A 14,831-nucleotide genomic window follows, 5' to 3' on the forward strand; every position below is an offset into this window, starting at 1 on the left:
TACCCCCTGCATCGGCAGGTGGCCTCTCAACCACCGCGCCACCAGGGAAGCCCAATGCTCCCTTTTGATCCTCTGCCCTCCCAATGGTTCCCCAATTTCCCCCTTTCAGCCTGAGTTCCCTTCCCCTCCCCCAGCTGCCCTTCAGGGACTCTAGTTCCGTCCTGCCTCCACTTCTCCCCCTTCACTCCCCCAATGCTCCACATCCTACCTGGCCCCTTAGGTGTCCGTGGTCCCCCACCAGTGCCTGGTAGGTGCCCTAGTTGTGCGGAGACATGAATTCTGCATTCTCCTAGTCTGCCATTTTGACTCCGCTTCCCTCTAATTGTCTTTTTATTTCTTAGTATTCTCTGTATACAAGTTCATATCATCTACAAATAGAAATATTTTACTTTTCTTTTTTAATCTTTATACCTTTATTCAGTTTTTGCATATTTGCTCTGGCTAAACTCTTGAGTACAATGTTGAATGTAAGTGGCAAAAGCAGGCATATTTATCTTATTACTGACCTTGGTAAAACATCCAGTCTTTTACCATTAAGTGTATGTAATATCAGCTTTCTGTTTTTCTTAGATGTTCTTTATTAGGTTGAAGAAATTATTTTCTCTTTCTAGGTGGTTGAAATAGTAATGATTTATATATCATTCATTTCAATCATATTGAAATTGTATAATTTATAAGTGCTGTAATGTATTTGCTCATAGCCATGAGAAGTGGTAATAAAAATGTACTCCACATAATATACGCAAATGTGATCTACCTTTCTGGTGAACGATGATGAAAACAGTGAATGACTGAGACTATCACAAAGCAGTACAAATAGATGGTAAAATTCAAATTTAACAACTAGGGAGTCAACAACTAGGATAATTGAAAACATGGTTAATTGACTACATAACTTTTAAATAAAATACCTTAAAGTAACTTTTTGTAAGTGTGGATTTTCCCCCTTTTTGTAAGTAAAAGAATTAATTATCATTACTCATGTGTTCCCATTTGACTTTTTACAAATAAGAACTATGTATTATGCATGTTGTGAGCAATTACTAAAATTTAATGTTTAAATTTAGTCTTTATTTTTAATTAATATATCTTGCTAAGATACAAATATTTTTTTATTAACATATGTTTTTTTAATTTACAGGAAAACATCTTTATGTATGGAGGCAGAATTGAAACAAGTGATGGCAATGTCACAGATGAATTATGGGTTTTTAACATACATAGTCAGTCATGGAGTACAAAAACTCCTACTGTGCTTGGACATGGTCAGCAGTATGCTGTGGAGGGACATTCAGCACATATTATGGAGTTGGATAGTAGAGATGTTGTCATGATCATAATTTTTGGATATTCTGCAATATATGGTTATACAAGCAGCATACAGGAATACCATATCTGTGAGTTACTTTGAACATGAAACTATGTACTCTTCTTTATTGGTTGAGAATATTTTATCTATAATAAAAGCCTCATATGAATTTAGTCAAAATGGTTAGTTATTTGAGATTAGAATTATAAACCAAGAATTAATACTTTTTACTATAAACTTTTTTATTTTGTGTTAGATATTGTTCTTTAATATGTAAGTTATCTCCTTAGCCAAATGTGCAGAAATGTTACATACTAGACATATTTTCTAAGAATCGAGAGTATGTATTTTAAATATCTGAAATTCCAATAGATGGTGCTATTTCTTTGGATTTTACTTATGAACCGAAAGCTAAAACTACCCTAGTTTCTTTACTATGCATTCCATGATTTCAGGATTTTTCATTTTTCAAGGTTCTGTTTCTAATCTTATTGCAATATCTCTATGTATGTATTACTCTTCTAAAGTAAGCTTCCCAAAGACAGTCTTTTGGCTTCTATAAAAGATTATATCTGGTGTGTGAAGGTGACTGGGGCAATCTACATATGACTCTTAAATACTCTAATTTATTTTTCTGGTACTTTATTTGTTTGAATTCTTTATGACATTTTCAAACAGTTGTAAGTTTTTTTTTTTTAATTTGCCTACAAATGTATATACGCTGTGTTTGCTATTTAGATTCAGGAACATACTCCATTTCTGGTTCTGGCCAGGATTATGAACTCAAGTTTTTGGCCCTTTTGTGTATAGACAACTATATTCAACTATTTAGAGTCCTTGTGTAGTCTTAATGAGAAAACTCATTTGCAGATCACCATTGGCAACAAGAGAGTGCTTGTGTGTCAGAGGAGGACTCCCTTCTAAATTCTCCACTGTTTCCCCTTCAGTCCTTTAAAGTGATCTTTTCTTTTTCATATCCCCAGTACAGCTGAGCTGGAATTGGGATATGTATCATCCTTACTTCTTACTGTCATTTCCACTCTATTTTTACTCCTTCCTCCTTTAAATCACTCAACTTTGAATCTTACATCATCAGACTATACCACCTATACTTCTCCATCTTACACTCCTCTGTTGCTCCTTTGATCACTATGCTTAATTCCTGGAAGAATATAGCTTCTGGCTCACTGTCTCTGTCCTACATATATTAGCCAGATATTTTAATGGATATTATAGGATCCATTTAAATGCTTCTGTCCTCTCAATTTTTTGATCTCTCTTACAAAGATCTTGTTTTCCATCCTGTTGGGGTCTTTCTCTTGCATTGTGGTACTCTTGACCTTGTGTACCTGCTACGAATCCCATAATTTCCATTTCAAGTATCTTACTCTTCAAGTGCTGCTGATCTTTCCACCTTACTCCTGAAGAGTGTCCAGACTCTGGGAATTCTTCCGCCTTACCAGAGCCTTTAGTCTGTTGAGCCTCCTGTCAGTGCTTCACTCTCTCTCACCCTCTCTTGTCCGTACTTCTCATTTACTGAGTTTTAAGTTCATAATCACCAATCTGTCTTTCAGTTTTCCAAGATGACTGTTTCATATGTTTTCCTTTCTCTCTTCAAACTTCCAACACTTCACTCCTCATCATTACTCTCTTACTTCTTATTTTACTGAGAAAGTAGAAGAAATCTAAAGAGAATTCTGCTGATAGGAACATTTTAGAGTGTAATGGTTAATAAATGCTGCATTAAATAAGCCTGTTTACATACATTATTGTCATAACAAACTCATGGTAGCAGTGAAGCAAATGTGGGTGAGTCATTCTCATTTTTCAGGTGGGCCCAAGAGTTGTTTAAGCAAGAGTGACAACTTTTCTATGTAAAAAGGTTGTTTTGTTTTTTGATTTTGTTTTTAATTTTTGGTTTTATTATAGTGTTCAGGGAATGTTGAAGGTATTATTTCTACTTTTTGTAATTTATTGAGATTTTCTTTGGGGCCCAATTTTCATAAATGTTCTATAGACACTTGAAAAGGAGGTAAATCCTATAATATCAAAGTATAGCATTTGATACATATATATAAAATCTACTTTATTGATTATTCTGTTTAGGTCTTCCTTACTTACGATATTTTTTAACTTGATCTATCATGCTCTGAAAGTTAATAAAAGTCTAAAAATGTTATTTTTGCCTATTTCTTCTTGTGTATTCTGGAATTTATGCTTTACGGAAGTTGCTATTATGGATATTCATAACTGTTATATCTTTATTGCAAATTGTATCTTTTAATATTATAAAGTGCTTTGTTCAGTGTTTTTTGATCTGATTTCAACATTGTCTATTATTAATATTATGGCTCTTGGTATTTTTTTGGTTGGGGAAGTCAGTCTTTTCCCTGTGTACCTTTGCCCATTCCTTTATTGTTAACCTTTCAGAATCACTTTGTTTTAAATGTATCTCTTGTATACAAGAGAAAGTTGGATTTTGCTTTGTGATCCCTCTGGTTTTTGTACATTTTATGTACTTTTTTTTTTTTAATTACTTTGTTGTCTTTTTTTGTTTTTAATTATAGCTCTTTTCATGATTAGGGAGAGTGAGGCCCATTTTTTGTGGGAACAAGAGAGGTAATATTTGAGAGCTACCATTAGGCTTCTTCCATGTTCCTTGTTTTTTGTCTTCCTTTCTGCATTCTTGCAGCTTTCTCTATCTGATTCTCTTAGTTTCACTGGCTTTTTGCACATTCGCACCTGATTTGGAGTTGGTTAGATTTTTTCATTCCTAATTTCTCTGGAAATTTAATATTCTTTTTCTTTCACCTTTCCTCCCCATGTTTTCCTTATTTTATATGTCTTCCCTGAGGAAAACGGGAAGATTCAGGATTAAACTATTACCATGCTTGTACTTGAACCATAGGTGATGACTTTAAGTTTTAAAATGAATACTTTAAGTCGGCAGTTAACCAGTACTTTTACTCTTTGATCAACCTCCAATTTACAGGCTACTGTTTCTACTAATTTAATTCATATTGTTTTACTTTGAACACATTTGACATTATTATAAGTATTTTATGCTAGGGGTCACAATCTTTTCTATAAAGGGACAGATAGTAACTGTTTTAGGCTTTGTGGACCATATGGTCTTTGTCAAAACTAATCAACTCTGCTGTTGTAACATGAAAGGAGCCATAAACATGAACAGATGGGCATGGCTTTGTTCTAGATTTAGCCCTGGGTCTTAGTTTGCCTACCCCTGCTCTAGAGAGAGAGTGCGGACTCCTGGGGGCCTAGCAACACAGGTCCAAATTAAGTTAAACTTTTGGCATGTGGTTTTTTTTTTTTTGAGTTTGTATGTAAGATGAATTTATGCCCCAAAGTGACATTATGTTTAGTCTATGCCCAAACTTTTTTCCTCTATGTAGAACCAGAGCTGAAATAGATGTTTTCTGTCTGCCTCTACAGAACAGATTTTTAAAAACCTCACTTTTTCATTGATGGTATAACCCTTTAAGGATCCCGACTTTATACAGAAGTTCTTTGATGCCATATCTGCATGGGTTTACCTGCAGTATTGGCCATTGAAACAAATCTATAGGCCACCTGATTGGTATATGCCTTCCCTACCCCATCTCCCTACTGGATATAGTTTACAGTTCATAGAATATATTTTACTTTTTTCATATTTCCCTTTATTGAAGGATAGTCTCATTCAGTCCTGAGACATGGTGGTTGGTTATACTTTCCACGGATGGTTAGGAAGGCACAACAAATTTATTCTAATCTTCTCTGAATGGTAAATGTTGGTATGGATTGTTAACCAGTAAATTCATTGATTGGTAGGTTTTTGGTTTTATTTGGAATAATTTGATTACAAAATGTCAAGTGTAGTTTTGGTAATTTTTAAAGTATTTCTAGTGGGTTTTTTTTTTTTTTTGCCTTATTCTATAATCAAAATACTATTTCTAAATAAATTTGTCAACAGGGTATTTTTGGTTTGATTTTTGTCTATTAATTGTATTATTTGTTAGGTACCTTTAAGAATGTAGTATAAGGTGGAAATGGGAAGAATACATGATTTATGAGTTTTATAAGAATAGTAGGTGAATTATGAGTAGTTTTAAAATGCTATAAATTATTTAAGTACAAAGTAAAACTCATCCATTTTTCTAAAATGATATCTTAATAATGTAAAGTTAACATATTACTTGACTCCTAAAGTATTTTGAATTTGTCTCTTATTGTTAAAGTATGTGATGTCAAAAAAATAATCTGTAAGTACTTCCACTTTGGAAAGTACTTATGAAAGAATACAAAACAATAGGTATATATAAAGATGTTGTCAGAATAAATAAGTTGTGTATACCATAGACAAGTGCTACTTTAGGGAATGATACTATGTTAAGTAAGGCTGCTCTGAATATAAGTAATGGGATAATTTATCATCTTAGTTATAAGTGAATGCTAATCTCTGTGGAGAGAGTTAAAATTTTTTTCCCTCTGTTCTTAGTGGGAATTACTACACTGTGATGTGAGTTTAGGCTCTTTTTCTTGACTGATTTTAATGGCATCAACTACCCAAATGTAGATTGGATTTACTTTGATTAACCTTACATGTTTAAAGCTTCTAGGAAACTAAGAAAAAAAGTTTTGTTTTTTTTTTTTTTTAAATTAAACAAGAGTCTATCACTTTAACCAGCATTGCAGTGAGGGTAACTGAAAAGAAAGCTGAAGTTATAGCATAGTAATTCATGAAAGCAGAGTATTTTACTGAATAAAAATTTACTCTGAAGTATACCCTAAGGATATTGATCTCACCATTATGTAGAAATTTTAAAAAGAGACAAAAACTTCCAATTAACATATTCCAAGTGACCACTTACTCAACTTCTAATAATGTTGCAGATAATTCTGAAGTATTTCTGGCTCTGTGCTTGGTACTGTGACTCTTCCCTGATATTTTGATAATAATGTGATTTAAAACAAAGGAACCATCTGGTTAACTTATCTTTAATCATTTAATTTGAACACTGTACATTAACATTAACATTTGAAAAAAAATCTAAAATACTGCAGAATATTTTTTAGCTCTTGAAACTGTAGTTAAAAGTCTTAGGCACTGTCATTGCTCTTTATGAATTTTAGAGTATCTGTTGAGCCAAGGAGTACCTCCAAATATTGCGTTGACTTTGTAGCTTATAGGAGCACAGTTTTGGTTCCACAGATATGCAGTAATGCTTCTCAGCCAATGATGCATCAGGTATTTTTCCTTATCTTTGCAGAACTTATTTCTAGCAGGGTAATACAGACAATAAATAATAAACAGAATAGGTATGCTTATAGATGATGTGTTAGAAGATAGTAATTTTTAGTAAAATAGAGCAAGGGAAGGGGATTAAGATACTGTGAGGGTGGGAGGTAGTCACAAAATAGGGAGGCCAGAGTAAGCCTCAATGAGACGATGAATTTTGATCAGAGTTGAATGAAGTGAAGGAGTTTGCTATGTGGATATCTGGGAGAAGAGTTCCCAGAAAGTAGGAACAGCTAGTGTAAAGGCAAGAATATGCAGGCATGTTCAAGGAACAGTAAGGAGTCTGGAAATGTTTTGTTAATGTTTATTCTCTTCATAGAGAGAGAATAAACATTAACAAATGAAGTTAGAGAAGTAACAAGGAGCAAGATCATCAGATTTCTGCCGAGTGTTTGTACTTTACTTTGGGTGAAATGGAGAGACACTGCAAGATTTTGAGTAGAGCGATGACATTTTAAAATGAATCGTTTTGGTTGCTGTGTTGAAAATAAACTCTAGGGAGGAACGAACAGTAGCAAGGAGGCCAGTTAGGAAGTTGTTACAGTAATCTGGGCAATGATGGTGGCTTAGACCAGGGTGGTAGTATTGGAGATGATGAGAATCAGTCAGTTTGTTTTGTATGTTTTTAAAGTAGAACAAATAGTATTTGCTGAGGGTTTGGAGGTAGTGTCTGAGAAAAAATGAGGAGTCAAGGATGATTCCAGAGTTTTTGGCATGAGCCGCTGGAATGGTGAAGTTGCCATCAACTGACGTGTAGAAGACTCTGAAGCAGGTTTGAGATGAAGGTGATTCGAAGGTCAGGAGTTCAGTTTGGACATGTTATACGTGAGATATCCATTAGACATTAAAGTGAAAATGTCAAGTAGGCAGTTGGCTGTATGGATCTGGAGCTCTAGAGAGAGATCTGGGCTGGAGATGTAAATTTGGGACTTCTTGGGATATGGATGGCATTTAAAGCCATGAGATTGGATCAGATCACTAAGGAAATGGGTGTAGATAGAAAGGAGAAAAGGATTGAGCCCAATGATAAGAGGTAGGGGGGGAAGAAGGAAATAAGGAAGAGTACAGTGAACTAGAAGCTAAGTGATGAAAGATTATTATACAGAAGAGTAATCAACGGTGCCAAATGCTGCTCTGCTGATGGGTCGAGTAAAATAATTACTAATGATTGGCCATTAAGTTTAGTACTGTGCAGATCTTTGGTGATCTTGACAAGGACAGTTTTTGTTTTTTTTAATAAATTTATTTATTTTATTTTATTTATCTTTGGTTGCATTGGGTCTTCATTGCCGCACGTGGGCTTTCTCTAGTTGCAGCGAGCGGGGGCTACTCTTCGTTGCGGTGTGCGGGCTTCTCATTGCGGTGGCTTTTCTTGTTGGGGAGCACGGGCTGTAGGTGCGCGGGCCTCAGTAGTTGTGGCACATGGGCTCAGTAGTTGTGGCTCGCGGGCTCTAGAGCGCAGGCTCAGTAGTTGTGGCGCACGGGCTTAGTTGCTCCGTGGCTTGTGGGCTCTTCGCAGACCAGGGATCGAACCCGTGTCCACTGCATTGGCAGGCGGATTCTTAACCACTGCGCCACCAGGGAAGTCCCAACAAGAACAGTTTTTGTGTAGTGTTGGGGTTAAAAGCCTGACTGGATTTAAGAGGGAGTTAGAGGATTGGAATCTGGCACAATGGGCAAAGTCAGTTCTTTCAAGGAAATTTGCTTGTGAAGGGGAGAAAGAAGTTAGTGGCAGGAAATATAGGATGTTTTTAAACCTGGGTTTTCACAGAAGCAGACCATGAAACAAGGATTCAAGTGAATCTCACTTGGAAAATGCAGGTAACAGTCTTAGGGGAGATGAGAAGTAATGCGAGCGTGAGAAGGCAGCCATTAAAGAGTCTGTTAATGAAGCATTTACCATGGTGGTGATGGAACTTAATTACCCAGGCATTAAATCAACACATAGTATTTGAGTCCTGTGGGCTGTCTCTCTAAAGTCGGTCCATTCTTTAGCTGAAGATTTGTTTACTTGAGTGTGGCTTGATTTATATGAAAATGTGTTGTAGATGTATAACAACAGAATACTAGAGAAAATAGCTTCTGGGGAGCACACGTAAATATAGATCTGGCAGAGAAATTTTTTATCAGGCACCCTAGAGTACAACTTCTAAAAGTGTATGGTTATTAAGTGGTCGGGAGTGACAGTAACCTGTAAGCTTCATGGAAAAAATTATTGGAAATGTTCAGGAAAATTATCAGGGGAAGGTATAATGAGGAGATAAGCTTGCAGTAAAGGCTTTATAAACTTGTTTAAGTAACAAAGTGGAGGTGGCCTTTATAATTGTGTAATGATGAAAGACTCTCGGTGTTCCACAGCTATACTTTCTACCTTTTTCATTTTCTGGAAGTGGTTTAATTATCCACTAAATTCCTGTATCTCTTTGTTTATAAATGAATATGACACATATACTGCTTTTTATAGGTATTGTTTTTGTACTTGCATTTTTTTCCCCCAAGAAGTTAAGTTTAGAGAGGAATCCTGCTGGTTACCTCTTTGTATGTCTACTTCTAGTAAAGTGCCATGTATTAAGTGCTTGATAAATATTTGTGGGTGAATGAATAGCGTTTTCAGCAGTATTCTTTAAAAGTGAATCTATATATTTCCTGAATGTTTTAAAAGTATATTAGCCAAATTATTTAAATTGTGTACTGTGCATATTATTCTTTTTCTAGTGGTGATGTGATTCATATGATACTGTGTTTGATATTCTTCATTTGTCTCTCCAGATCTACCCTTCACCATTCCATTCTGCTCCCATGCCCTCCAGCTTTCAGTTGGGGTCAGCTGTTAGGAGGCACCATCAGTAGATCAGAAGGTGGGAGATGAGTGAGGTTAAGGTATTTTATTCCTCCAACTCCCTCCCTGCTGGATCTTCTTGGGTTAATTGGGTTGTCCTACTGAAGGCTTCACTTTCTGGTGTTCTTCCCCATACACCTACTCTCTAGAGTTCTAGAAAACAGTCCCTCCTCTTGCTTATTTCATGCCGCAGCATAGTAAAGGCTTTCTGCTCTGATAGTCCCAGGATGTTACCCTAGCCATACTTTTGTAAACAGTCTTTTTATTAGACTCTTTAGAGTTACTCATTTTGAGCATGTCTGATTGCACCTACTATTAGTTCTCGGAGATTCAAATATAACTTTTAATCTAAATGGTCCTTCATGCATACTTAGGTATTAGGATCCTGGAGGTTGGGGGAAAGAGGTATTTTGTGAGAGGACTTCACACTTGTTTTTTTTTTTTAATAAATAAGGTCTATCCTTTATTTAATTAATTAATTTATTTTTGGCCTCCCTGTGTGGCATGTAGGATCTTAGTTCGCTGACCAGGGAATGAACCCATGTCCGCTACAGTGGAAGCACGGAGTCTTAACTATTGGACGGCCAGGGAAGTCCCGTACAGTTTGTTAATGGAGAAAAATGTCAGAAGAAATACAAATTTTTGGAGTAGCATGGAGCTAGGTCCTTTAGTTCATTTCTACTACTACTATTCTTGAATTTTAAAATTTTAATGTGGTCATCTGTAGCATTTTATATTGTTTAAGACTGATATATTTGCTTACATTTTTCAAGAGCATTAGCTATTCTAACTTTTTTAAATAAGCAGTGGGTGAAATTGTACATTTCTATAAGAGGCTATAAAGTCTGATTAGGTCCTCAGAAGAATGAAAATGGGAAAATAAATGTTTCTTGTAATGAGATAATAAGTGTCTATATAGAAATGATTCTTTGACCAATGAGATGCATTTTGTGCTATTTTTTGTGTTTTGCCCCATTCCGGGCTGCCTTTCTGTTGTCCCCATGCTGAACCCTCCCTGCCTCCCCATACTTAAAAAAATAACGCCAAAACTCACATTAAGGAAAATGAGAAGTTGGTGGAAATTTGGAGAGATTAAAACTATTTTTATTTCAGTGAGTTCTAAAGACCTGTTTAGGAGACTATCCATGGGATAAACATATTAATATTATGTCATTATATTATATAATATGTATACTATATAATTGATATATTATTGTTAATTATAATATAACAAATTAACATTAATAATATATATAACATATATATATTAATAGCTTATATTTCCCCCGACCTTCACGGGACATGAGAAAATTATCCTCTACTTGTGGACGCCTCTGTCGTTGGGTTTTCTATTGCTTCCAGCCTCAAATAGCTCTAACAACCCTACTCAGGTCTTGCCCAGCACTACCGCTGGCTTTCTTTTCTTTCTCTTCCCCTCTGCTCCCATCTTCCGAGCCCTCCCGTCCATCCCTGGCTTCATGTACTGACTTTGACACACTCTGGGTCTCTCTCATGGCTTCTCAACTAGTCTAGACTTCCTTTCCTGCTTTACTGCCTTCAGCTGCCCCCTGACCCTCAGCTCTGTGTGCTTCTTTGATTTGGTGGCCTTTGCAGCTTGGAGCAAAAGGTTCCCCATGTGGGAAAGCAATGTGACACATCAGGTTTGTCCCAGGCTCTCCCCACTAGGGGAGGGGACTGGACTGACCTTACCCTTTTCCAACTCTAGACTAAAGTTGAACTTGAAGGGAAGACTAGCGCATGAAGCAACGTCCTCAGTGACGTGCACGCCTCTTTTTCAAGGCATTCTTTCTGTAATCAGAAATACTTTTAGCTGTTCAGGCAAATCAGGAAGATGCTGATGAGACTAAAATTCACTTGCATCATGAGCAGCCTTTATTTCCGCAAAACTTTAAAATATGTTCATGGCCGCCGCCGCCGCCGCGCACGCCATGGGAGCCGTGACTGACGAGATCAGAAAGCCTCCCTGAAAAAGTTACTCTGAATCCCGTTTTTTGAAGGATAACTAGATGTAGTTGGATTGGTATGCCAGGTGGAGAACTACTTGTGCAAAGGCCACAAAGCATTGGAAGAACTCAAAGATGGTAAGTATTGGCTAGAAGTTAGAAAGTTATGAGCCAGAAATTTTTGAGGGCAATGGGAAACCATTAAAAGATTTTTTTTAGCATTGGTGGGATGTTATCAGATTTGCATCAAAAACAACCACCACACTCTACTATGTGAATAATGATGAGGGGAAGGGAAAGTGAGTTAAGTAAGTGGCCTCTCTCCTTTCTAACATCTATATAATATGTTAGTATGTCAAGCATGTTCTAATTATTATCCCCACTTTACAGATGACACTGGGACACAACGAGGTGAAGTAACTTGCCCCAGGTTGCACAGGTAGCAAGTTATAGAGCCTGAGCTCCACATCAAGCAGTCTGGCTCAGAGTTCTTCCTCTTCCCCCTTGTGCATCCTGTCTCAGCTACAGCTGCCATGGTCCTAGTGAGACATGACAGAGGCTGGGAGAGACCAAGAGGGACTGCAGAGAAGTAGACAGGTGGGAGAGAAATCTGTGAGGTCAAATGTCAGGATATCGAATGGATATGAGGAGAAGGGCCGAGGACTATCCCTGGTTTCTGATTGCAAACTTCTCTATTCATTGAAGTAGACCACGGCAGGCAGCAGGGAGAGAGGTTTTGTCAGAAGGGAAATGAAGAGGGAAGATGAGTTCTAGGAAATGCACTGATTGCAGTCAAATGCTCCCTACATCCAAAGAGGCCATCAGAATCCTCACTCTGCCCCTTAAAAGCAGTCTGACCTTGTGCAGGTTAATTAACCTCTTTGAGCCTCACTTTCATTCCTTGTAAATGGGGATAATAATACAGTCTACCTCATAGGCTGGTTTTGAGAATTAGATGCAGTAAAAGTTGTGAAGTGCTTTGCACTGCATCTGATACATAGTAATGTTCAGTAAATACTATTAAATGTAAGAGTTGGTTTACTTGCCTCTCCTCCACTTTCCTTTGATGAGGACTGTGCCTTCTCCCTCTCTTTTATCTGTGCAGATTGCCACTCCCTGCCTTTTTTGCCTGATGACCGCCCATTTATTCTTCAGGACTCACATCAAATATTCTCTGCTCTTAACCAGTTTATCTTTCACCTATTAACCATATTATGTTATGTATATTTCTGTTCTAGCCCTTAATACTTAATTTACTTATATGGCATATTCCAGAAAATATTTAAAGCAGCTCATTATAATGAGAAAACGTTAAAATAAATGGATGAGGAAACAAGGCAAAAAGAAGATCAAGACTAGTAAAAACAAGAGCAAGTTAGAAGTGGGGTGATCCTTGTAATCAGGGGGTCAAATCTGTATGTTAATTAAAGGCGCAAGTGACTTGTTTCCCTAGCTGTCCATACCAAGAGGCAGGACCTAGGCCATCCTGTGATCTAGTGTTCATGAGAGCAGGAAGGCAACATTAGAAACCCAGGACAAGCAGTGGTTTTTTAAAAAAAAACAAAAAAAAATTTTTTTTTTTTTTTTTTTAAATTAAACAAGAGTCTATCACTTTAACCAGCATTGCAGTGAGGGTAACTGAAAAGAAAGCTGAAGTTATAGCATAGTAATTCATGAAAGCAGAGTATTTTACTGAATAAAAATTTACTCTGAAGTATACCCTAAGGATATTGATCTCACCATTATGTAGAAATTTTAAAAAGAGACAAAAACTTCCAATTAACATATTCCAAGTGACCACTTACTCAACTTCTAATAATGTTGCAGATAATTCTGAAGTATTTCTGGCTCTGTGCTTGGTACTGTGACTCTTCCCTGATATTTTGATAATAATGTGATTTAAAACAAAGGAACCATCTGGTTAACTTATCTTTAATCATTTAATTTGAACACTGTACATTAACATTAACATTTGAAAAAAAATCTAAAATACTGCAGAATATTTTTTAGCTCTTGAAACTGTAGTTAAAAGTCTTAGGCACTGTCATTGCTCTTTATGAATTTTAGAGTATCTGTTGAGCCAAGGAGTACCTCCAAATATTGCGTTGACTTTGTAGCTTATAGGAGCACAGTTTTGGTTCCACAGATATGCAGTAATGCTTCTCAGCCAATGATGCATCAGGTATTTTTCCTTATCTTTGCAGAACTTATTTCTAGCAGGGTAATACAGACAATAAATAATAAACAGAATAGGTATGCTTATAGATGATGTGTTAGAAGATAGTAATTTTTAGTAAAATAGAGCAAGGGAAGGGGATTAAGATACTGTGAGGGTGGGAGGTAGTCACAAAATAGGGAGGCCAGAGTAAGCCTCAATGAGACGATGAATTTTGATCAGAGTTGAATGAAGTGAAGGAGTTTGCTATGTGGATATCTGGGAGAAGAGTTCCCAGAAAGTAGGAACAGCTAGTGTAAAGGCAAGAATATGCAGGCATGTTCAAGGAACAGTAAGGAGTCTGGAAATGTTTTGTTAATGTTTATTCTCTTCATAGAGAGAGAATAAACATTAACAAATGAAGTTAGAGAAGTAACAAGGAGCAAGATCATCAGATTTCTGCTGAGCGTTTGTACTTTACTTTGGGTGAAATGGAGAGACACTGCAAGATTTTGAGTAGAGCGATGACATTTTAAAATGAATCGTTTTGGTTGCTGTGTTGAAAATAAACTCTAGGGAGGAACGAACAGTAGCAAGGAGGCCAGTTAGGAAGTTGTTACAGTAATCTGGGCAATGATGGTGGCTTAGACCAGGGTGGTAGTATTGGAGATGATGAGAATCAGTCAGTTTGTTTTGTATGTTTTTAAAGTAGAACAAATAGTATTTGCTGAGGGTTTGGAGGTAGTGTCTGAGAAAAAATGAGGAGTCAAGGATGATTCCAGAGTTTTTGGCATGAGCCGCTGGAATGGTGAAGTTGCCATCAACTGACGTGTAGAAGACTCTGAAGCAGGTTTGAGATGAAGGTGATTCGAAGGTCAGGAGTTCAGTTTGGACATGTTATACGTGAGATATCCATTAGACATTAAAGTGAAAATGTCAAGTAGGCAGTTGGCTGTATGGATCTGGAGCTCTAGAGAGAGATCTGGGCTGGAGATGTAAATTTGGGACTTCTTGGGATATGGATGGCATTTAAAGCCATGAGATTGGATCAGATCACTAAGGAAATGGGTGTAGATAGAAAGGAGAAAAGGATTGAGCCCAATGATAAGAGGTAGGGGGGGAAGAAGGAAATAAGGAAGAGTACAGTGAACTAGAAGCTAAGTGATGAAAGATTATTATACAGAAGAGTAATCAACGGTGCCAAATGCTGCTCTGCTGATGGGTCGAGTAAAATAATTACTAATGATTGGCCATTAAGTTTAGTA

The 14,831-nt window shown here is 36.7% G+C and overlaps 1 protein-coding gene across 2 annotated transcripts in view; it reads left to right on the forward strand.

The window, feature by feature from the left end:
• The window catches only part of ATRNL1 (attractin like 1), a 744,759-nt gene that overhangs the window by 72,924 nt on the left and 657,004 nt on the right, over positions 1 to 14,831 (forward strand). For both annotated transcript variants that reach the window (XM_024121650.1, XM_024121651.1), the window contains exon 8: positions 1,142 to 1,397. In XM_024121650.1, coding sequence (XP_023977418.1) covers positions 1,142 to 1,397 — 256 coding nt within the window. The remainder of the gene's footprint in view (positions 1 to 1,141; positions 1,398 to 14,831) is intronic.

This window comes from Physeter macrocephalus, chromosome 20 (assembly GCF_002837175.3).
Source record: "Physeter macrocephalus isolate SW-GA chromosome 20, ASM283717v5, whole genome shotgun sequence".
NCBI lineage: Eukaryota > Metazoa > Chordata > Mammalia > Artiodactyla > Physeteridae > Physeter > Physeter macrocephalus.